This window comes from Taurulus bubalis (assembly GCF_910589615.1).
Source record: "Taurulus bubalis genome assembly, chromosome: 1".
In the NCBI taxonomy this organism is placed as follows: domain Eukaryota; kingdom Metazoa; phylum Chordata; class Actinopteri; order Perciformes; family Cottidae; genus Taurulus; species Taurulus bubalis.
The window spans coordinates 20,142,026-20,165,209 of record NC_136589.1 but is presented as its reverse complement, the minus strand read 5'-3'; the positions used below and the strand labels follow the sequence as shown (position 1 = coordinate 20,165,209).

Here is a 23,184-nt window from a genome sequence, read left to right as displayed (position 1 = left end):
TCCAAAAAGCAGTATGAGCTGAAGCCTTTAACATTCTATTTCAACAACAGCAAAAAGGTTAAAATCCTCCATAATTTAAACATTCATTTCAGAAAAATAACATCCATTTATTTATTCTCAAACCGGTAACAAAAAGCTAGAAAATGACTGGAGATCTATGCACAGAAATAAAAACATAGAAAAGTCAGTGTGGTTGGACTGTACACAGGTGGGCTCCTCTTCGGTCATCATTGCTTCTCCATCAAGTGAATTTATACGTGTGACGGTCAAGGAAACTCATGATTATATAGTCCGCAGCACCGATCACTGCTAACAGTCACACAGGAACAATACAAGTAAAGGCTCTCGAGTGAACTAAATATTAGCACCTGTCTGTACAACAATCAAATTCAACAGAAACTTCCCTTTTGAGCATGAAGTGGAAGCGTCACCTCTCTGAGACTCGCATGGTAACTCAAGGTTTAAACTAAATTTTTGTCCCATAGTGAAAGGAAATCTCCAGCATGCTCAAATGGAAAGTGAAGGTTGTGATTTGTAGTAAATAGACAGTGATCAGCAGATTGTTGTACAAACAAGCTTTTTCAATATGATGAAACATATTTAATCTGACATTTAAATTAATCTGTATCGCTGATGATGAGTCTAACAGTGTGATATTAAGAAGTGTGTGAATCCTTTGAGTACACCGAGGTCGTCAGGGAAGAAGCTTAATTACAGCTCTTCATTCGTCAACTCATCTTCATGTAGATCAGTTTGTCATAGTTGACCTCTTGTATGTGTGTCAGAGAATATCTTTGCATGTTGTATCCTTATAATATTATTTAATGTGCACAAAATAAGCCTACATCTCCGCACTAGGATTTGACCAGTAGGTCCTACAGTCGGTAGTGGAAGTACTACTAACTAATCTGCTATGGGAGCAGGTACTGCCTGACCCGCCATCGCTGTAAAGGATATGAGTCATAGTCGAGTTTCTGGGTGAGCACTCCGGTCAGGATGAACTCAGCGTTGTGAACGTCTGGACAACAGAGACAGAGACACATCAGTACATATTCAGACAGAGTTCTGGTCACTGCTCTTTGTAAAACGTTCCCCGATGTGAACAAACATGTTCGTTCATGTTTTTACGAGTGAAATGCTGCACTGGAGGCTTTTGTACAGAAGAACCTCCACAACACTAACAGGATGTGCTAAGATTTGGATCGGCTCCATTTTAGCCCGACCTCTTTTAGCAAGTAATTTTACAATTGCTTGCTAAAAGAGGATAATACTCAGAACAGGAGTGTGTGTGTGTGTGTGTGTGTCTTACCAATGTTTTTCAAGAAGTATTCTCTACAGAGGTGGAGGTCATTGTCACAGGAAATTAAGATGATCTCTGGAAGATTCTGCAAATAAATTAACAAAATTAAAGTCAGGCACTAAAATACCTCTGTTTATCTGACAAAAGTCTGCTATTTCTTACATTCCTTTTTTTAGTAGTAACGCTTTGCACAGTGAGTTTATATATGTTCACGTCAGGTTTCAAAGTAAAACTATCATCATTCCTTAAAGGTGCAATGTGTAAAATGAGGGCAGAACAGGATCACCTCATGTGAAGAGGTTGCAGTGCAGAAGTTTGCTTTGATTAAGAAAAGTTTTTTACAACCACATTAGTAGTTGTAATGATGTATTATAAACTGCTTAGAGCTAGCGTTAGGAAGTTAAATGAGTCCTAATTCATATTGCTGTGAAAACATCTCCTTCAAACAACTGGATGTATTTAAGTTTCTCATCAACACTATATTAATTTGAGAAGATGCTGTTAGCTCGTTATCTAGCCAAACAGGACTGTGCTGCCAGCCGGCTGCTAACAGCCAACGTTAACTGGCTCTCCTCCTGCCGGTTTCAACAAGACTTATTGCTCACAACGCAGCATCATCAGGGATCGGGACTTTAAAGCATTAATGGCGATGTCCCAACGCATGCTTTCCCTCATCATTGGCCTCTAACAAAGATCACATTTATTTGACATTTTCCAGATCGGATAACCGCATGACCTATTCCACTTGTTCGAAGACATTTACACCAAGACAAGTGTAAATGTCAAGCCCTGCTATGTATTGTGTTGCAGAGATATTTACTGAATTGAGCATGCTAACCAGCCAGCCCTGGCCCACCCTGTCTTGTAACACCAGTTCTTCCACGAGAGGTGATAGTGAGTCACTGTAAGGTCCAACATGAGAGGACGAAGAAGCAGAGCCATCCAGAGAGCTTGCCAAACCCTTTGAAGGGTCCGGGTTTCTTCATTTCATTAAATCAGGAGGAGGGAGGCTCCAAAACAATAATATTAGTCTTTTTTGTTAATGTTTTTGCCACTTTTGATTTAACCCAATCAACAAAGTATGGAAGCGCAGACAGACCGTATGGCCCCGGTTGAAGGCACAAACACACAGATGGCTGATGTAAAGTACAGGCCGACGGCACACAGGAAGATTCCAAGGCAGTGTTATTGCTGTTCTCAGAGTTTCTGCAGTTTGGCTGAACTTCACGTATTCTTGGCCTGCTGTTAGCTAGTAGTTGGCTTTTTATTTTAGAACTGATGACTGGACATTTAGATTGTATTGACTCAGTAGTAGAGTTGAAATACTGAATTACACATTGCCCCTTAAATAATAAATCACCTTCCATCTATCGGCTATGGGAACTTTGGAATTTTAGGGACCATTCAAAGCTTTTAACTGTAGTTTGACCAACTTGTGAGTTGCATATAAAACCCCCTTTCCAGAAGAGTCAGTGATTTTGAAGACATAACAGGACAGACTGTGCATTCAAGTACTGCAGGTATTTGAAGGACCTTGTTCTGTTTATGCTCCATGATCTTTCTATAGGAGGGCTGTTTGGCCAGCAGTTTCCCTCCAGCACTCTCCAGGATAGGCTTCATGGTGCTGAGGCTGGGGCAGATCCCGGGAGTTAGATAGAAGTACTTCCCCTACATCATCGATCACATGAAACAGACAGAGAGACAGGCAGTGAAGGACAGGGACAAAATATATCCATCAGATCACACATTTTCACTACTGTTTAAGGTCTTTCCAGTATTTCAACCAGTGAGAATAACCGCAATGAATGCCTGAATCATTCTGTCCATCAGGTAAAGCTCCAGTCCAACTGGTTTCAGAGTGAACTTGTGGTCTAACCTTGAAGAGCGGAGCACTGTGGGCTTTCTTTAGTGACTCCTCCAAACTGAAGCCAAACAACACTTCTGCCTCTGCATCCCTCAGACTGGAGCTCTGCTCATCTGCCACACACACACACACACACACACACACACACACACACACACACACACACACACACACACACATTAGGCGCGGCCACTGTGTGTGGAACATATTTGTATTATTTTCAGTAACGCACACACACATAGGAAAAAAGGGACACACACCAACAAACATCTGGCTCCTCCAGCTCTCCTCCAGCCACTCTGGGCTGACGATGTGTTTGACCACAGACATGGCAGTGAGGAACTTGATGGTGCGAGTCACCTTACTAGCCACCAGGTGAGTGACCTTCTGACTGTTGTCTGCTACTTCTCCACCTAAAGCATGTAACCTCTGCAGAGGAAGACGAGATGAGGACAGACACCATCAAACACAGAGCAACAGGGGACAGTGGAGAACCTGATGTTCAGAAGAAACAGATTATCTTTACTTCTGTTCAGAAACAGAAAGCTAGTGACCTCAGGAAAGTACTTGATTGTGACAGAGTGAGTAACATTAGAATCCTGCCTGATGCTCGCTCACTGTCCTGTTTACATTGCTTTGAGATGTCTGATGCTGATCTGTTTGAAAGGGCCAAGAAGACATATAATGAAACATGTGATTGAGTGCATGATGAGCTGACCTTACCTTTGTGTACTGCTGTACTTGTGTGGGCTCAAAGCCTGTGAACATGACTCGGGGAGTGGACTCCGGAGGAAGTTTCTTATTGGGGGATTGGATCTCCTCCAGTCTGCACACACACAATTGCACTTTTATCCACAAATTCATCATCGTCGTAGTTTCATAGTGACAAACGTACCCAGATCTGCTGTACTGACCTGGCCTTTTTGTTTGCTGGCTGGTTGGTGGCATCCATTATCTTCTGCTTCTGGAGCAGCTGGAGATTCTAAACGCCACACAATCATAACAGATGAGCCAACACAGCGCAAACACAAGAAATGCAGCATCTATCGTTCCCTGTTTGGTGTCTTCTATCTGACCTGACAGAACTAGTTCTGTAGCGGAGCGCTGTAGATCCGTGACCCATACTGACCCCCCCCTCAGCACGTATGTGAACCTCAACATTGAGCCTGAATGAGCGTCCGTATCAAGCCTGCAACCACGTTTTAAAAAGATTTGTAGAGGAAAGCAGCTCATTGCAGTCACCAATACTGATACAACTTGGTGGCTCACACACAGTTGCACGTTATTGTTGTTTTGAAAAGTTATGCAGTGTAAAACTCTATTACCAAATATTTTAACTCATTTTGTTTAGTTTTTCACAAGTTGCACTTTATTGTTATTATCTTGAAAAGATATTCAGTGCAAAAAAGGTTAATTGCAGCCACAATAAGCTATTTTCTTTGCCAGATACGAGTTATTTTTTGCACAGATAGAACTTAATTTGCATTGTTCTAAGGAAGTGATTGCAAATTTTGGTAGTTTTTATCTGATGGAGCAATCTGGTTTACGGTACTTAGAAGTGATTGCATTTTCTTTATTCTATTATTTGAAAGAGCACAGATGGAGGAGTCACAAAAAGTTGTTTTTTTTCCACACAAAAATCAGCATGGACTTTGTGGCACGAACATTTTTCTTCCTTCAAAGTGGGCGTGACAGAAAAAGTTTGAGAACCACTGGTTTAAACCAACAGGAGCAGCACCGCTAACGGAGAACCAGTGGCGGTTCACTCCAGTTACATTATGATGCGTTCAGGCTCTGCTCAGTGAAAATGAGTGCTGGCTTATTAACACTACGTAAAATGTAGGGTTGGTGATAAACTACAATAAATCTCAATTTTTCACATGAATATAAAATAGATATTACAGATGAATCTTGAGCCGTTTACAGTAGCTGTAATAAGATTGTAATACATCAGCAACACTACTGGCAAGATAAAAACGTGATCAGGGATCTAAAAGTTGTATTTGCTCCATTTTTTCTTTTGTGCTGATCCGATCTGTGAGTTTTAGGATCCGTTGCACTACTAAACAGAACCAGTCTCAAGTAGAAGCTACATGTGAAACACTAAAAAGCATTCCATCAAATCTGGATCATTTTCATGCACAGATGATGTCAGGAATTGGGTGCTAGACCGCCCTCAGTGAAACAGAGAGGAGAGGAACCAGAGTGACAGTAAATGAAAACAAAAAGTAAGTAAAAACTATTAAAACAAGCGGCATAAATTAGGTAAATAAAATCATAATCAATCAGGGGGCCAGGATGGCCGTTAGCAACAGTAGAGGAAACACTGTATGTATGTAGGTTCAGCAACAATTCCAGCAGAATGAGCTGACTGACATTCATCTCTTAAAATAGTGATTCAACAAACTCACCGCCAAAGCTTCAGGAGATACTTTGATTGCCGTTCTCCAAGCAGCTACAGGGAAATATACAAGTCAAGCCTTCAGCTACAATATCAAGTTCAAGGCCTTTTCATTAGTCAATGTTCAATATCAAATACCGGTTTGGATTGGGGCATAGGAAACTGTACATACCGAGCAGGTTCTGGACCAGCTGTGGGTTAGGCACCAGAGGTTCAGGGTGTGTGTAGATCGAGTATCTGCTGTGCTGAATCTGTCTCAGTGCCTCGAAGTTCCCCAGTAGTACATCGCACAGCCACTGGGCATTCACACATGGGATCTTCCACTCCTTGGCCTTCTCATATTTAAGCCCACTGGGTCTGAAGAGATCAGCAAGAGGACCATATCAGCACTGTACCTGGTCCTGCGCAGGCCAACACGGCTGGGTGGCAAAAAACACTCAGAGCTGATGGTACAAATACTAATATTTGACACACTACACATCTATTTCATTTTGTTCTTTCTCACATATCTATGTGAGGCCTCACTGAACCAGACTTCCTGTTCTGCAGCGCTCATGTTAGTCAGTGCATTGCATGGAGTATCCCAGAGAACGGACGTGAATCACAGTAGTAAGACCCAGGTGTGCATCTTCTGCTACAAGAGTCACAAATATGATCATCCATCCCACCAAATCTTACTCTTTACAGATGAGGACAGTGTTGCTGCGACACAGATATCCAGTGTATCTGGCACCAGCCAGGTAGGCCATCAGCTTCAGGTCATCCCTGTCAGCATCCATAAAACCCGTCACTGATATGATCTGTGAGAGACAGAGAAAAGGCTTGAGTTCAGAGATGACAGGCACACGTCACATACCCATTAGGACACAGGGTACTCTGAGTGAGTGCTGGGCTTCTGAGGCTGTGCCTCGTCCCTGATCCTGTTGGACACAATCTCAAAGGGAGACTGGAGTGTGACCAGTCTGGAGACCTCTGCTCTTTGCGAGTGCTGCAGTTTTGCTGGCTCCATCAGCCTGGGAGCTCTAACATACACTGAGGTGGGGCCTAAAAGCTGCCTAAAAACAGGGAGGATTTTAAGTATCCTGGATTCTGTCTCAGGAAAATAATCGTATTATTCAGATATCACAGTAAAGTTGAAGTGGTTAAGGTTTCTGGTTACTAACCTCCCTTTCCTTATTTTACCAGGTTAAATTAGATCTCCTTATCTTAGTTAGTGTTGAATGAAAAGTAGATTTTTACAGTCAGTGCCTTCATCAAGTTCACAGTCAGATTTCAGGCTGGCAACAAAATGTACCGAGTGAACCAAAGCTAGTCTTTGTGAGAGGTGGACCTACGTGCTGAGAGCAGGGTTTGGCTCCAGGAGGGAAGGCGAAGGGTAGATGTAATGTCCGGTGAGGAGGAACCATCCTCTTCCTCTTCAGTATAGTATTAAGCCAGTGGGCTGTTACACAGCGCTTCCCCTCTCGGAGTGCCTGGCACAGAAAACACCAACAATGACAAAGATGGCATGTTTTTGGCAAAAATGATTCAAACGTCCAGCTGAGAGAGTCAAGAATCATCCATTCCCTTCAGGTAGAGATTCAACTTTCCGATCTTGGCTCATTAGTTTGGCACCATACACATATTCTTCATGCTGTGAACAATTGCACAGCCCTTGCTCATCATTTTGCACATTCCTTCTTCTATATTTTAACACTGTACTGTACATTATTATTATGTCATATACAATGTATTATACGATATACGATTGTTCTCTTTCCAGTGACTTGGTGAAGAACTGGAGAGTCGTGTCTGTTCTGATAGCACACATTCTTACCTGTACATACATGTTGCTGACTTGACTCTCACACAGCAGGTGTGTGCAGCGGCCGGTCAGGGCAGGGTCAACAGCACCTCCACACGCCTGGATGACCTGGGGGAGGGGTTTAATAAACACAACATCTTCTGAGCACTATTTCTGTGTCTTCTTCAAACACATGTTGAATATCTCACGTATGTTTCATCATTAACATAACCACTTATAACATAAGCTACTGGTCCTTTATCCCAAAGAGTTCTACATGGAGGTGATCATAATCTTGCTTCTTTGTGTGACGGAGTGACTGTCTCACCCTCTTCCATGTGGCCAGGAGTTGCTTGTCAGCCATCTGTTCTGGGTAGTCAGCAATAGCAAACACACAGCCGAGCAGGAAGCCGTCCTGTGGAACTGAGAATGAGAAGAGACAGAAGGTACACAGGTCAATCTGCAGGTTCAAGAGACCCTCACAAGACCCGTTTTTAATGGACTTGCACTTGATGCCGAATTTTAAACCAATTTTAGAGAAATGTTCTTGTTATGTTTTTATTCAGAGGAGACTCCACATTAAGGTCATCTTTTTCTCTCTACATCTAAAAAAAACAATATGATTAGAAAGACTTCTCTTTAAACAAACCGTCCTGTTATATCAAGGTGCATTCAGCTCTCAGACAGAAGAAACTCTTTCTGAAACTATACAGACAGTGATACCGTGCATGTTTACGCCGACATGCACTTCTGCACTGGTTTCTACCATCCTCCCAGCTTTCCTCACTGACTCAGTGGGAATCCAATTCAGGATTTGTTTTGCATAAAGTCATAATCATTCAAGATAGAATATTTTTTTCGCCATCCGTCATCAGCCACTTATCCGGGGTCGGGTTGTGATTAGGGTTGGGTACCGTAAACCCAATACGACCGGTGCCTACTGGATGGAAACGCAACACAGATTTCTGTGCTTCCTTTCGGTGCCTGAGCTGATTAAAATACTTTTTTTTTTTTACACTTAATGTTGTACGGTATATCGATACTAAAAAAGGTACTGCGGTACCCGCACGTTAAAAACGATATGGCCTATTTTTAGTATCGATACTTTATTAAAATAGGGCGGATCAGAGCGCACTCACAGCTCCACTCTCTGTCATGCTGCCTGCATGCAGAGACTGCATGGAGGCGGGGCTCAAGGAGGCGGGGCTACCCAGCGCTCACACACTCAGTAGGCAGCGCGCGCTCACAGCGAGTGATCGGCTTTTCCTCGGTTAATTTGGGATTTGCCGAATTCAAGAGCAGCTCCGTCTGGTTTAGAAAAGCTCTCCCAGTTGATATTATGGTGACGTGTAGTCCATTAGAGAAGCAAAGTTTGTCAAATCCTACAGTTTCTGAGTGGGTTCTATCAGGCCACCTGATGCTTGTGCTGCAAAATACCGTAATTTCCGGACTATAGGCCGCACCTGCTCATTTTTAAAAGAAAAAAGAAATTGTACATAAATAAGCCGCACTTGTCTTTAAGCCGCAGGTGTCCCCGTTGAAACATGAGATATTAACACAGCAAGATGTTACAGGAACGATTTTTAAAAACTTTTAATTAAATAAATGCCGGTAACATCCACAACTAGTACATACATACGGTAAATGCTTTTTTTCCAGAACAGTACTAAAGTTGTCTTCTTCAGTATCGGAATTGAACAGCCTGAAGGTTTGTAATTACTTCGTCACACATTTTCTCCGCGAAAATATAGAAACCTACCAGAAAAAGTAATTGATCACTATCGCCATCGTCCTCCTGTGCACTAAAACCATCAGTGTCGGAATTAAACAGCCTCAGAATTGCTTCGTTGCACTCAGTCTCTCTTTCGTTTGCGCTCTCGATGTCACTTTCCTCCCGAGGCAAATCCGCTTGCGCTGTCCTCCTCATCACGCAGCAGTCCAGCCTTTCGGAACCCGTTGGTGATGGTGGATTCTCTGACACTGCTCCACGCTGTTAGGATCCACTGGCAGACTTGAGAAAAAGTTGCTCTTCTCATGCGGCCAGTTTTTGTAAAGGACTTCTCGCCGCTCGTCGTCGGAAGTGACGTTGTGTTGTTGATGTTATGCTAGAGTGGGGCAAACAAGCTAGTTGAGCTTGCTAGCTGTTACGCCGGAGCTACTGTTAGCGAAGAGCCTGTTGCGAACTCTGAACACTCGTGCAATAAACCTGCAAGTTAACGCAACCAACGTCTGTGAGTCGTTCCTGCGGACATTACACTACGGCGTAGTCTTCAACAAATCAGATCTTTAGTTTGACAAACTGGGCGTATTCTTTGACGTGCAGGGCCTGCGAGGTGGCGTAGATGAATGATTGGTCAGCGGGCCAGCGTGACCATTAACATGCGCTGTGATTGGTCAAAGGGGCACAAAGCTACTAGAAACTTCTAGCTGCTACCTAGAAGCTAGAAGCTACCTTGCTGGTGGATTTTACTGATGACGCCTTTCGCACAGAGGATTACGGGCATGTGGTGAGTTAAATGCTTGCTGTGTTACTTAAAAAAAAAAAATCTGTAGTCGTATTTAATCATACACAGCGCTTTTGTTGCTGCTGGTCAGACAGCTGGAGATGTCTGTGTGTGTGTGTGTGTGTGTGTGTGTGTGTGTGTGTGTGTGTGCGCGCGCGCGCGCGCAGCACTGCAGTGTTTTAATGTTGTTGGCTTGTTTCGTTATTACTAAATGTGACTGGTTGTTTGGTGGTTATTTGGACAACATGGGTGCACAACATTGCGAGGTGAGCGCTGCGTCATGGAACAGTGACCGCGCCTTTTCTTCTTGTCAAAGGGATTAACATAGCCCGATGATTCCAGCCATGGGAGGTGCTGGCTGGAGGTTCTGTTGGAGATTCTGCTGGAGATGCAGATGGGGGCGCTGCATCTGAGAAGGCAGATGGCGCTGGAGAGGCGGAGGAAGCACTGTTCATGGGGGCGCGCGCAGTGCGTTTTGTGACTTTACAGTTGCTAATAGGGGGAAATACAAAATGGTAAACCATATGTGTCTTGGTGCTTATAAGGTTAAAACAGCTCTGCGGGTCGGTCCACACCGTGTGACCTCCATGCCTGTAATAGTGCAAAGAAATCGGCCGTATAGCAGAGTGAGCGTCTGCTGTCCACACATGACAGTCTGTATGAACGCGCCATGTAGTGGGCAGCGCGCCGTGTTCAATACATGCACAGGTCAGACAGGAACTCCCGGGACACTTTTTTTTCCTTCCCCAGTTTGCATCTGATGTGGACACACGTCATTGAAGGCCTTGTTCTAAAACCTAAAACACTAAACTATGGTAGTTAGCCTATGAAAATCCATCAATTAGCCGCATCGTTGTACAGCTGACTTTTTTTCCTCCCACCCCTAATATGTCTGTCTGTCTGTCTGTCTGTCTGTCACACACACACACACACACACACACACACACACACACACACACACTATCTTAATGTGATCAGACTCAGTAATATTTCACTCCAGACCAATGTGTTCATCAAAAATATATAAAACAGTCTGGTCTGGACTATAATCTCCCTGCACTCTGACTCTGGGTGTACTCACTTTCTTGTCCTGGCTCGTGTCCAAACAGCTGTGAGATGTGAGGAGGCTGCTGGAGCTGAGGCTGCAGTGTTGTCTGCTGCTGCTGGTTCTGATGCTGCAGGACTTGCTGCTGCTGACTCTGCAGGTGCTGCTGCTGCATCTGCTGCATGTGTTGCTGCTGCTGTAGGAAATGCTGCTGCTGCTGCTGTTGCTGTTGTTGTAGATGTTGTTGGTGCAACTGCTGGTGATTTTGCTGTTGCTGCTGTTGCTGTAACATCTGCATGCGTTGCTGCTGTTGGAACTGCTGGAGCTGTTGTTGCAGTGCTTGTTGCTGCTGCAGCTGCTGTAAACCAGGTCGCAAAAGCTGCTGGGGTCGTAGCTGCTGCTGGGAGAAGGCATGTTGTTGTTGTTGTTGTTGTTGTTGTTGCTGCTGCTGCTGCTGTTGTTGTTGCTGTGAAAACATCTGCTGTTGGTGCATTTGCTGCTGCTGTTGTTGTTGCAGAAACTGTTGTTGCTGTTGGGGCAACTGTGCAAACCCTTGTTGTTGTTGTGCAACCTGAGGTGGTTGCTGTTGGTGATGTAGCTGCATCATCTGATGCTGCTGCTGCTGCTGTTGCTGCTGTTGCTGCTGCTGCTGCTGTTGCTGCTGCAGGTGCATCATGGGATGCTGCGGTTGCTGTGGTAACTGTTGATGTTGTTGCTGGGCAGCCTGTAGTGACTGTTGCTGTTGCAATAACTGTTGCTGCTGCTCTGCTGTGAGGGGCTGGCCAGCCGGTTTGGACTGATTGAACAGAAGAGGGTTGGTACTGATAGGGGTCGGAGCATGGCTCTGATTTGTCTGTTGCTCCAATGGCTTCGTCTGATTTGCTGTTAGATTCTGGAGGATCTGCAACAGATGAGGACAAGGATCAAGAAGTGAACACATAGAGCAGGCACTGATATACATGGTATCCGTGCTTCCCCTTGGTGTCATCACAAGTCCATATTCAGTAACACTTGAATAATATTAGTCATGAAATGTGGCCATGCCCTCCCTCAGGTAGAAGTTGCCTCAGTGACAGCAAGTAGGGGGATTTGTGGGGAGAACCACTGGGGTTCTTACATGCGCTACGTTGGCAGGTCGATTGGCTGGCGGCATGTCAGAGTTGTTGGTGATGTTGCGGAGCGTTCTAGCAGCCTGGCTCCACCCAGGGATGCCCTCTGGAACCGATGCACCTACAAAATCACAAAGCGGGGAAATCTTCATTAACAGGATACTGTGTTCGACACATGGTATAAGTGATCCACTTATCATTCTGGGAGAGGAGGATGAAGTGGACAAGTACAAGTATCTAGAACTTGACCTCGACAACAGAGTGGAAATGCAACACTGAGGCCGTTATAAAAAAGATGACTTTTTGCAAGTAGAATCTTTTTTTGCAGCAATGTGCTGGAGCAGTGGCATCAAACCCGAGGACCAAAACAAGACTGAACAAACTGACCAGAAGGACCAGCTCGGTTCTGGTGGAGAAGAGGAAGCTGCAGAAACATGGAAAACACCCCACATCCTCCTCACCACCTCCTGGTCAAACAGATTTTCATTAAGAGACGAATCCAGCTCGGCCTAGACAAGGACCGCTACAGGAGGTCCTTCCTTCCAGCTGCCATCTCATTCTCATCTCAAAATACATTTTTAGATGTATTTTTGTGGCACTTTGAGCAACAATAGCCGAGTACCATCTAGTGCCAGATTCTACCAGGCAACTCACACCGAAAACAATGTCCTTTGACAAATAGCACTAAGAGGACAATATGTATTATTAATATGCTGATATTATGTATTATCATTTTTAGTAATAATGTGATCAGCAGGAGTTTTAAGCCTAGTTTATGGTTCGCCGTCGACGTGACGCCGTCAAAGTTCTGCGTCGAGGAAACGCGTTGCCTGCAATTAACCGCCATGCCGCCAGGGGGGTGTGTCTGTGTGGTTTCAAGGGTTATAGCCGAATTCCGGTCACAGTAAACAATGGCGACCAAGTTGGAGCGGCTGCATTAAAGTTGGAGCTCATCAATATTGAAGAGCAAATGCTTATATTGCAAATGTTGAAGCGCAGGCGACAGAGAAGACGTTTGCGGAGGTGGTCTGTACGACCACTACCGGTCGAGGCTGGGAAAAAGCAACTGCCGGAAATTACGTTCTGAGCGGACCAATCACAGCGCTTGCGGTCCGCGTCAACGCGACGCGTAGTTAGGATTTTTTGGAGGTGCGCGTCAGGCTACGGCGTAGGGGTCTGCGTCGACGGCGTAGCTACGGCGTCGACCTGACGGAGAACCATAAACTAGGCTTTATTCAAGACAGTCCATCAGTGTTGAAGGAAACAACATTATTATACAACAGCTTATAACATGTCAAATCATGTCCAACTAAGAGCAATGATCAACTCAAACACACATCTGTAAAATTATGCAACCCTACAATTGTTCATACTTATGGAAATAACTATGTAGTCTTCTCGTCAGATACGGACAATAGGCCTACATAGCCGTGTATAATCAATGCTATGATGGCACCATGTAGTTTTCATTAATATCTTGCTGTAAGCTAATACCAATATTAATGTAATTTGTTAAAAGTTCAAAAAGCTGGGAACAAGCTGGTAAAAAAGGGAACCATACAGATGTTTTATTTATTAACTATTATAGATAAATATGCCAGTATTGTATCGTATCGTATTCTGGTATCATATCGAAAGTATCGAGTATCGTGATATTTATGGCAGGTATCGTATCAAAGTCATAATTTTGGTATCGTGACAACCCTACCTCAGACTTAGACCAAGACTTGAACCTGCCAGATGGTTGTTTCCACACTACTGCAGGCCTCATGGTGATATAGACCTGTATATAGAAGGACCCGGTTCTGAACCTTCCTGACATACTGACCTTGCAGTGTTGTGTGGCTGACTGCAGCAGAAGCAGAGCGAGCCTCTGCAGGCGCGGCTCCTCCACTGCCAGGAACAGGAGGCACAGTGGCACACAGGTTAATCAGCCCGCTGCCTGCGGCTGGCACTGGTTCTTTACTGCCGGGTGGCCCAGCTCGCCGCCTGGCAGTGCCGGTGGGAATAGGGGGGGTCGGCGTGACGACCTCAGCCGGCGTCCAGTTGAGGTTGGTGCCCTCCTTCTCTGTGGCGGAGTCGTCGTCAGAATCATCGAACATGCGCTCGCTGCGGCGTTCAGGTTTGCGGGGAGAGGAAGGGGAGACAGAGTTCAGTTTTTTGGGCCCTGGTCGTCTGCGGGGGCTGGACTCCTCACCAGACGAGCCGCCACTGGACAGCCGGGACCGCCGGGGGCTGTAGCTTCCATCAGAATGAGAGTGCTGGTCATATGACTCTGCTTCGCTCTCCTCCCCGTCCTCAGGCTCCACATACGTAAGTCTGGGGTGATAGAGCACCTCATCCCTCCTGCTTTTGTCTATAAAAGGTGGAAAGAGGGAATAATTCACAGTTGTTTATATCTGATCACAGTGATAACATATACACACACACATATATACATATACATACATACACACATATATATATACGTATATATATATATACGTATATATATATATATATATATATATATATATATATATATATATATATATATATATATATATATATATATATATATATATATATATATATATATATATATACATATATATATATACGTATATATATATATATATATATATATATATATATATATATATATATATATATATATATACGTATATATATGTATATATATATATATGTGTGTATGTATATGTGTGTATGTATGTATATGTACCATTTATCAATATAAAGTTTTTTCTTCTTTGACAGTTTGTATTTGCCTATATACATGTCTAACGGAGAAATTATGACAGAAGGAAATCTAAACAGTTGACGTACATGTTTATGAAAATCTTAAGACGCCTCACGGCTTTTTATTAACGTTTATTAAGTTGTGCTTGATCTAAACTGATCCAAGAGACACTGTACAGTGTTTCCCCTAGGTTTACAGCTTTGGGGGAGGACACAAACACTTAAAGCAGTGGTTCTCAAACGTTTTCTGTCACGCCCCACTTTAGAGGAAGAACAATGTTCATGCCCCACCGCCCCAACAAAGTTGTAACAAACTGGTCCATGCTGAATTGTTTTATTGCAATAACACAATGTTTGACTCCTCCATCTGTGCTTTTATAAATGATAGAATACAGAAAAAAATAACTAATATTTAGTTGCTACTAAATAGCTTATTGTGGAAAACAATGAGCAGTGAGCTGCAGCCACTCTCTCCTCTAGAAAGAGAAAATGACAGGGTGGTTGAGGGTGCCTTCAGGGGACGGGGCCTAATATAATGGTAGGGGAAACACTGCTGTACATTAAAATGGCCTAGTGGGTAGCTTTGAGGGTGCTCTTTTAGCTGAAATGGAATATAACATGAATAAGTACATTTTCTTTTGTGTATAACCAGCTGAAAATATAATCTACATACAGGGCAGGAGTCCGCCATGTTTTTACAGTAGCCCAGAACAAACAAAACACACAATCTAGAGAGGGCCATACAGAAGGTGTATGTGATTTATTGGATAGTTTACTTATGTGCAACCAGATATCATATTAAACAGTGTTTTTTGTTTTAAACAGCGCCCCACCTGGTGCACCATTAACAGTTCAGGCAGAGAGTGGTACTGCAGCACGGGAGAAGGCGAGACCCACAAAATGATAATAAATTCAGATGAAGTTCTATGAGAAGTTGATGAAAGAAAATCAGGAAGTGACCGCCACAGTGACCGTAGAAAGCGCTGTGCTTGTGAAGGTCACTCTCCCCGTCAGAAGGCTGTCCATTTCACTGGGAAATAAGACTTTAACACATGCTTTTTTTTGTCAATTATGCATTTTCCGAATTACAAAAGATGCTTGGACAGACTCAGAAAAGATGGTAAATCTGATTTGATCCGTTTATTTGGTGAGTAATTAGCACCGAGTTGTTGTTGTGCTTTTATTTTATTTTCAATGCCATCCTTCTATCTAGCTCTACGGTTGAGTATTGCCACACTTCTCTAGCATTGGTCTACTATGCAACTTCCTGTCAACCGGAAGCTAGTGTGTCCCTACCCAGAGATAGAGCAGCACCAACGTTACCTTTAACAGAATTTGTTATCCAGTCTGGGGTGACTATCTTGATGCCCGGGTGTTTTAGGGCACACTCAAACTTGGCCTGGAGGAAAAAAAAGAGAGAAAAAAGTGGAATTAGTAGTGCACATAATATTGAACATGTGCAATAACATACACCGTGGAACTTAGATAATAGGGGTGGGGGGGAAATTGATACAGCATAGTATCGCAATATTTTGCATGGCGATATTGTATCGATACACGGAAGCCAAGTATCGATATTTTATTATATAAATTATAAACTTTTGGTCCTTGAATAATAAAATAAATTGCCTTTTCAGCCCACTAGATGGTGCTGTGTTGTTGTCTGGTGAGGTCAGCAGAGCTCCCGGGTCAGCGTGATGGTGGGAAGTTGGTCAAAACAAACATGGAGACATCTGAGAAAGAATTTAGAAATGCGCCGTCCACGTTTAAATCAAACGTCTGCACTTCCTGTCACTTGTAGCGCCGCTGCTCGCACAGCTGTTGTACGAAACACAGGACAACATGCATGGTCCTCTAGCGCTGGAAGCGGCTGTCATTCAGACGCACTTCCTCACGTGAAATCCACCGAGCTGTGTGCGCCTATGGATAATATTATGAACCCAGACACAAGAGCGTTTGATGTTCCGACGTTTTTGGGATTTACACAACAAGTATAAAGCAGGAAGAGTGGTTATTTCCATGGTGATGGCGGAAATGAAAACGGCTTGCAGCGTCCAGCTCAAATGACGCGACTATGTAGACAGTAATGCAAACAGTTCAGTTTGTCAGGTGCAACATTTATCACATGTTAGTCAGTTTGTCTGCTTGACAATCACATTTTGCTGCAATACAAATTATTGAAGTGAGATGAACAGACTGAAAACGTTATCTTCTTAGATACAATATGTTGACAAAGTTTTCCTTTGGGGACAATTTGCGGTGAAAAAAAAAAAAAAATCGCAATACTCAACATATCGCAGAATCGTGATAGTATCAAATCGGGACCCAAGTATCGTGATAAAATCGAATCGTGGGACCTCTGGTGATTCCCATCCCTATTAAATAATGGTAAAGATCACACCAGAGCATACACTTACCCCCTTTGGTTCCTTCACAACTAAGTGGGTGACCTTTTTGTTGAGGTTAAGTTGACATTCCCCTCCATAAAATGTTATGTAAGCCCACAAGGTGTTGAGGTCATCTGGAAGCTGTGTACAAACACAAACAAACATGAACGTTCTTTGTCTGTTTAGAAACAATTCATCTAACTCAGTGGTTCTTAACTGGTCTGGCTGCACCATCCCCCCTGAATGACAAGCCAAGACCCAAACAAAAAGATTTTGCAGTTTTACACACACACACACACACACACACACACACACACACACACACACACACACACACACACACACACACACACACACACACACACACACACTCTTACCCTGGGAAGACAAGCTGTCACACCAAAGAATATCTGTCCTGATTCTGGGGAGAATCCTGTAACGCTGTGGAGTTAATAGTTATGGAAAAACACAGGAAAATTACCCTTTTATTGGGACAGTTTGGTTAATTGCTCAAATTCTATAATCGTTTTTGGCCATTGAACCCCAAAGAATTTTTTTTTTTCTGGAATTCTAAACATTAATATTCAGCTGTGATCACCACTATTATTGTCTTTAAACTACACCCATTTGAGGTATTGTGGACTAGATGGTGGAAGGATACGGTAACAGGTCTCCACATCTGACTGAGAGGATCACCCAGGAAGGCTGGAAAACATGAGAACAACAAATTAATGCTTGATATCTACTCCTTTCTCCCAGTTGCATTATTTGACAGATTAAACTTCAACGGTAAGGAAAATAACAAAACTGCATGTTCTATCTATATCCATTGAAGGAATACTTCGACATGTTAGAAAATATGCTGATGTGTTATCCCTTTGTTTTCAGTCTTTATGCTGGGATCACCTGCAGAACCACTTTGAACCCACAATAAAAAGGATTAAATTGTACAACCCTTACCTTGACAACAGGCAGGTCAAAAACCTCTCTGGACTCGCCCACCTCTGGGTTGTCCCCGTCCTCTGCAATGATGTGAGTGGCCAAAGCATTGTAGGACACCTCCTTCCCTTTTCCCGCCTTCAGCAGCTGCACCACCTGGAACATCAGCTGAAGGTTCAGTAAAAGTCTATTCAGTCCAGACTAGCTGACACAATGACACCAACGCATTTCAGTGTCAACTCTGGCCAAAGATCATACCTTTCACAATTGGCAACGCAACACCACAAACATTACACATTCAAATTAAGTCATGAGACAAGTTTTGGAGCATGATAATTATTATATTCAAAATGAGATTACAGCTAGAAATCTACTTGAAGAGGGACTTGCCACAGCTGCTTCAGAGGAAAAGACAGAGCAATGGCCCGTGTGGTCTTCCCTCTACGCAGCATTACGACATGCTGCTACAACTGATAGCCATGAAGCAAAGAAATCCATCACGGTCACAGAATCCCGACAGTATCTCTCTTTTCTGATAATTTAGTTAGCTATGACTACATGTATATCAAACGTGCTCACATCCACAGAATTCAGTAAAACTTTAATAGATGTCAAAGGCTGCAGCATTTCAACAAACCATTTATCAAAGATCAGCATGGAATCAAGTCCTGTTCACGCCCTGATACGCGTACTATCAGATAAACATGTACTTTGTCCTGCATCTGGCAGCTACTTGGTCACAGACCCACTGCTGCAACTTTCACATTTTCTGACATTCTTTCTGTTCTGTTTCTGTTCTCAGACCCTGAATGTGTTTGCAATGGTCTCATTTCAGCAAGGCATCCATAGAATGCCTTGAGACCTCAGCCAAAGACATGAAGAACGGGAGACACGCATCTAAAACTGTCAGTTAGGACTGAGACGCAAACAGGAAGAAAAAAAGTGTGTGCTTATATTATTCAACAGAAAATAATATAAGTTAATAACTTTTCAAACATAGTTCCAGAAGAACTCAAAAGAAGATGTTGTCCGGACGGTTCATAAAGGCTGTATGAGCACCGACTAGGGTGGGTGCTGTCACGTCGTGTTGCCTGAGCATGACCCTCACAGGTGGGGTCACGAACAGCAGACCTCCGCTCTATAAAAACACGCTGAGAAAGAGCTCCGACTGGGGTTCACTATTTGGCAGGAAGTACAGCTCCGTGCCACAGGTCCCCACACCAACGAGTGAAACAGCATTGACACATGCGCAGTAAGGGGCGCCCAATTGAGCAAGCTGTTGATAGTCACAGGTTGATGCAGAATATCACCGTGCATAGAAGCATTCTGTCCCCATCAGGACAGCGCAGGGTCGGTCCTGAGGTTGTTCAGCGGCTATGGTTCAGCAATACGCCATCTTTACTGCCAGCTTAGTAAACCCCGTGACATGAAACGTCAAACCGCAAGCAACAAGCTAGCAGCTTACCATCTGTGAAACTGCACAACACAAAGCTAATGCTAAAGGGATGCATGACAAGTGTACCTTGAGTACTATGGACACAGCGTCACAGTGAAGTAGACCAGGTACACATCATGTCGGATCAATTTAACACTTTGTCAGTCAGAGATCAACCACTTAGCTAGCCTCATTTAGGTTGAATGGTGCTAGCAACTTAGCCTGCTAGCAACCTAGCTCCAAGAAGCTAACGTCCAGAGCCTCACCTTTTGGTCAATGTCCCCAACCACGTAGAATTTGACGTCTTTGAAAAGTTCGTCGGAAACCGTGTGTTCTTCTTCAGACATGATGGTCCATGAACGTCACGGGGTTCCGGAGTGAAACCCAGTGGAAGAGTGAAGTGTCTCCCCTGGAGCAGCTGGCTGAGAGCGTACAGTAAACCTTACCGGAGACACTCTAGCGCCAAACCACTGAGCGCGCCTTGGACGACGCCATTCCCACATACCGAGGGGTCTGCATTGTGTTATCAGTTGAATATGTATTTGTTTTGTCTTGTGTAACCCAACACTGCATTGTATTATCTTGTGTTTCTCTGCATAAAGAGGATTTGTTCCAAAATACAATACAACATATTTACAGGGACGGAAATTAATACATATATTGTTCTCATGGTCATGTAACCCCCCTGTTATATGAGAGTTGATGTTTTGTCCAAACGTGTAACCTAGATTACTATGCCAATGAGACAGTGAAGTGACGAGAACGTTTCATTAGTTCGCGTCGTTTGCAATAAACCAAACCAAAATGTTTCAGTGTTTGAAAGATGCTCATCCAGTCATCTTTAACCACTAAGCAGAAAAAGGTACATCAAAATATGGTAAAGTGAGAAGTATTAGTGAGAAGTAAGAAGAATTACAATTGCTAGAAGAAAATGCTGAAATATGAAAGACATATTAAGCCAAGAGTACATTGTTAAGAAAGCATCAGCTAATGTCAAAACGTATATGGGGGCCCTGGGAGCTCAACATACTGCAAGATAAGGAAATGTGTAGGCCTACCAAATAACTGAACCATGGCCCTATTTCTCGTACCTGGGCCCTATTTCTCTAATATGACGTAGGTCAGGCTTTCTCGGTTTCTCGAAGCAAGCTTAGATTAATCACCATAGCACCACAGCCAAAAATGTAAACCTGCTCCCGGGCAGGCTTACTGAACTTCACTGGATAAGCTGGACACTCCCACCGGACAAAAACGGCAGCTCACTTCCTCATTGATGAAGGAGCGATATTAGTTATATTAGTTTTATAGGGAGAGAGTTCTTCCAGATCGCCAGGATCCATCCTTTACATCATCATGACTTCCTGTACGCGGCGATATAGATTTTGCCGGCAAGAAATAATTTATTTACGAAAGCTTCTCGAGCCGTGGACATGCCGCGCTGTTCTTAAGTTTATTTAGCGCTTCAGAAACTTATGGGTGTGTTGAAAGCACTCATAATTATATGACAGTGTTATTAGTACACCATACATATCATTATTGTAGAACATGATTAAGGTGATCGTGATAAGAATACAGAGAATCACACGCAATTTATTTTCATTGCTTCAATTGATTGAATTTCTGATTATGAATAATACATACATACTGATCCGCCCATACACATATTCAAACTCCTAGTTATATAGTAATCTACACATATATAGTACATGATTCATACGTGCATACAGTACATATATCCTCATTAGTATACATTCATTCGTAAATATAATCTGATTGATTTGGGTGATGAAGCACTTCAAATTAGCCGATACATTTTCTCAACACTGACGCATTTAACTTGTCTGATATATTTGTGACGCTTATGTCTCGCAGCGGGGGCTGTTCAAGTTGCGTTCACGGCAACAACGTTGCAAAAACTTTGGAATATTCGCAACGCATTTGCTGTGAATGACTACGGTATTGACTTCCTTATATGCCTTCATGATGATCTCCTACTTCTCATTAGAGAAATAAAAAGAGGTTCCTCTGAGTTTATTTGCCATTGTACTGTTAGAACATCGTGGTGTCGGTGCTCGATTATTATCCCTTCCGAAGAGGAGCGGGCGCGCATTTATCCAGATGACTGACGTCTAGCTAGAATTAACGAGACCGTTTCAGCGCGGATTCAGTGCGGTTGGTTTGGCTCTGCACATTTGTAGACTACAAGGACCAGAGAGAATCACCGGACTTATCTATTAACAAATTAACTTTAATGAACTGTAAAGCTATTTGGTATCTTTAGTCTAGTTTGTTATTTGTTGTAGCTCATGAACATTCACAATGTAGAAAGAGTGGGATGTCAATCACTGTTGGTGGCCATTGTTTTCATATGTAACATAATCCTTCTCTGTTTTCATAAACATCACCACCAGCAGCCCAAAGCAGTCTGACAGCTTCTGCGTTTCTACTGAAGGATGTGTAATTCTGATTTTATAAGATGTAATTTCTTCTACAATTTGTTCCTGAGGTAGTTAATTACTTCATTCATTAGTATGTGTCAAGCCAACTGTGAAGCACATACACACAGGTAAGTCTACGTACACACACACACACTGATCGGAGAATCGTAGATGCGTCAGCGCTAAAGAGCCTTGACAAGCTGAAGCCAATTGAGAGCAGTAATTGGAGGAGCTTTCTGACAGCTCCATTAATGATGTAGATGGTGGCCACTTCACCTTGTTGGTATATGAAATGTAGACATTATATTAGACACACCACCTGTATTATGCACCATGTTGGTCTTGGTCCTTATTTCAGTCGCCTGCCAGTCTGATCAAACTGAGACACAGACATGGGAGCAGTCATTAAAAAAAGCCATTTGACAGCTACATTACTACAGAGGCTGGTCACCCGCATCATCTCTGGAGGCACAGATTTGACATGATGTAGCACAATGATTAAGGAGCACTTACCCATGTGCTGTTTTCTTTCTCAGGTACAGAGGTTATATCTTCATAAGTGGATTGGATTTCTGTTTTCAATCTGATCACTTTATCTCTGTTCATGTGAATGAGTTGCGCTTTAAGAAGAAATAATCCAACATGTATAGATGAATATGAGCTCTTTAACCTCATCAAATTAGCTTACTAATCTTTTGCAAATTATTAACAGGCTATGAGTGCATATTTTAAACTTGTCTTACAATGTAACTCTTTGATAAGATAATGTATACTGACCGAATACCCAAAAAAAGTATCACCAAAAGAGTATACAGTGGTGTTATTATGGACATGTACAATTTAACAAGAAGAAAGGGCATCGATGGATTAGTTTTAAACTAATCTTTACAAAACCTGTAGATACATATGAAAATGGAAAATTAGTATTCTACAAAATATGGACCAACGTCATATTTTGTTTTCTGCAGACCTTTTCATTTTTGTGCTTGGATTTGACATGAGTTGACCGTATACAAAACCCGGAAATCTGAACTCTTTTGGGCTCTGACTGTTCTGGATGTTCCTTGTTGGAGAACTAAACTAACCGACAACTCCAGTTAACAGAGAACCAATCAAAGAGGAACCCCTGCTGATGGGAGGCCAGCGTGACCTGGACCATCACTGTTATTAAAAAAAACTAACTTAGATCCTGCTTTGCCCTTGAACGACAGGCCTATATCAAAACTGCCTTTTTAAATCT

The 23,184-nt window shown here is 43.0% G+C and overlaps 1 protein-coding gene across 1 annotated transcript; it reads right to left on the bottom strand.

The window, feature by feature from the left end:
• paxip1 (PAX interacting (with transcription-activation domain) protein 1) lies at positions 1 to 19,853 on the bottom strand (the record flags this gene model as incomplete). The annotated part of the gene is made up of 23 exons (XM_079223089.1): positions 1 to 258; positions 959 to 1,018; positions 1,310 to 1,385; positions 2,834 to 2,968; positions 3,177 to 3,277; positions 3,425 to 3,593; positions 3,888 to 3,990; positions 4,079 to 4,146; positions 5,576 to 5,619; positions 5,738 to 5,922; positions 6,244 to 6,365; positions 6,900 to 7,037; positions 7,382 to 7,477; positions 7,677 to 7,771; positions 10,934 to 11,798; positions 12,015 to 12,127; positions 13,835 to 14,362; positions 16,069 to 16,144; positions 17,163 to 17,273; positions 17,510 to 17,573; positions 17,794 to 17,837; positions 18,093 to 18,227; positions 19,773 to 19,853. The coding sequence occupies 23 exons, from the start codon at positions 19,851 to 19,853 to the stop codon at positions 242 to 244; spliced, it is 3,426 nt and encodes a 1,141-aa protein (XP_079079215.1). The 3' UTR covers positions 1 to 241.
• Between the last annotated feature and the right edge of the window lie 3,331 nt (positions 19,854 to 23,184).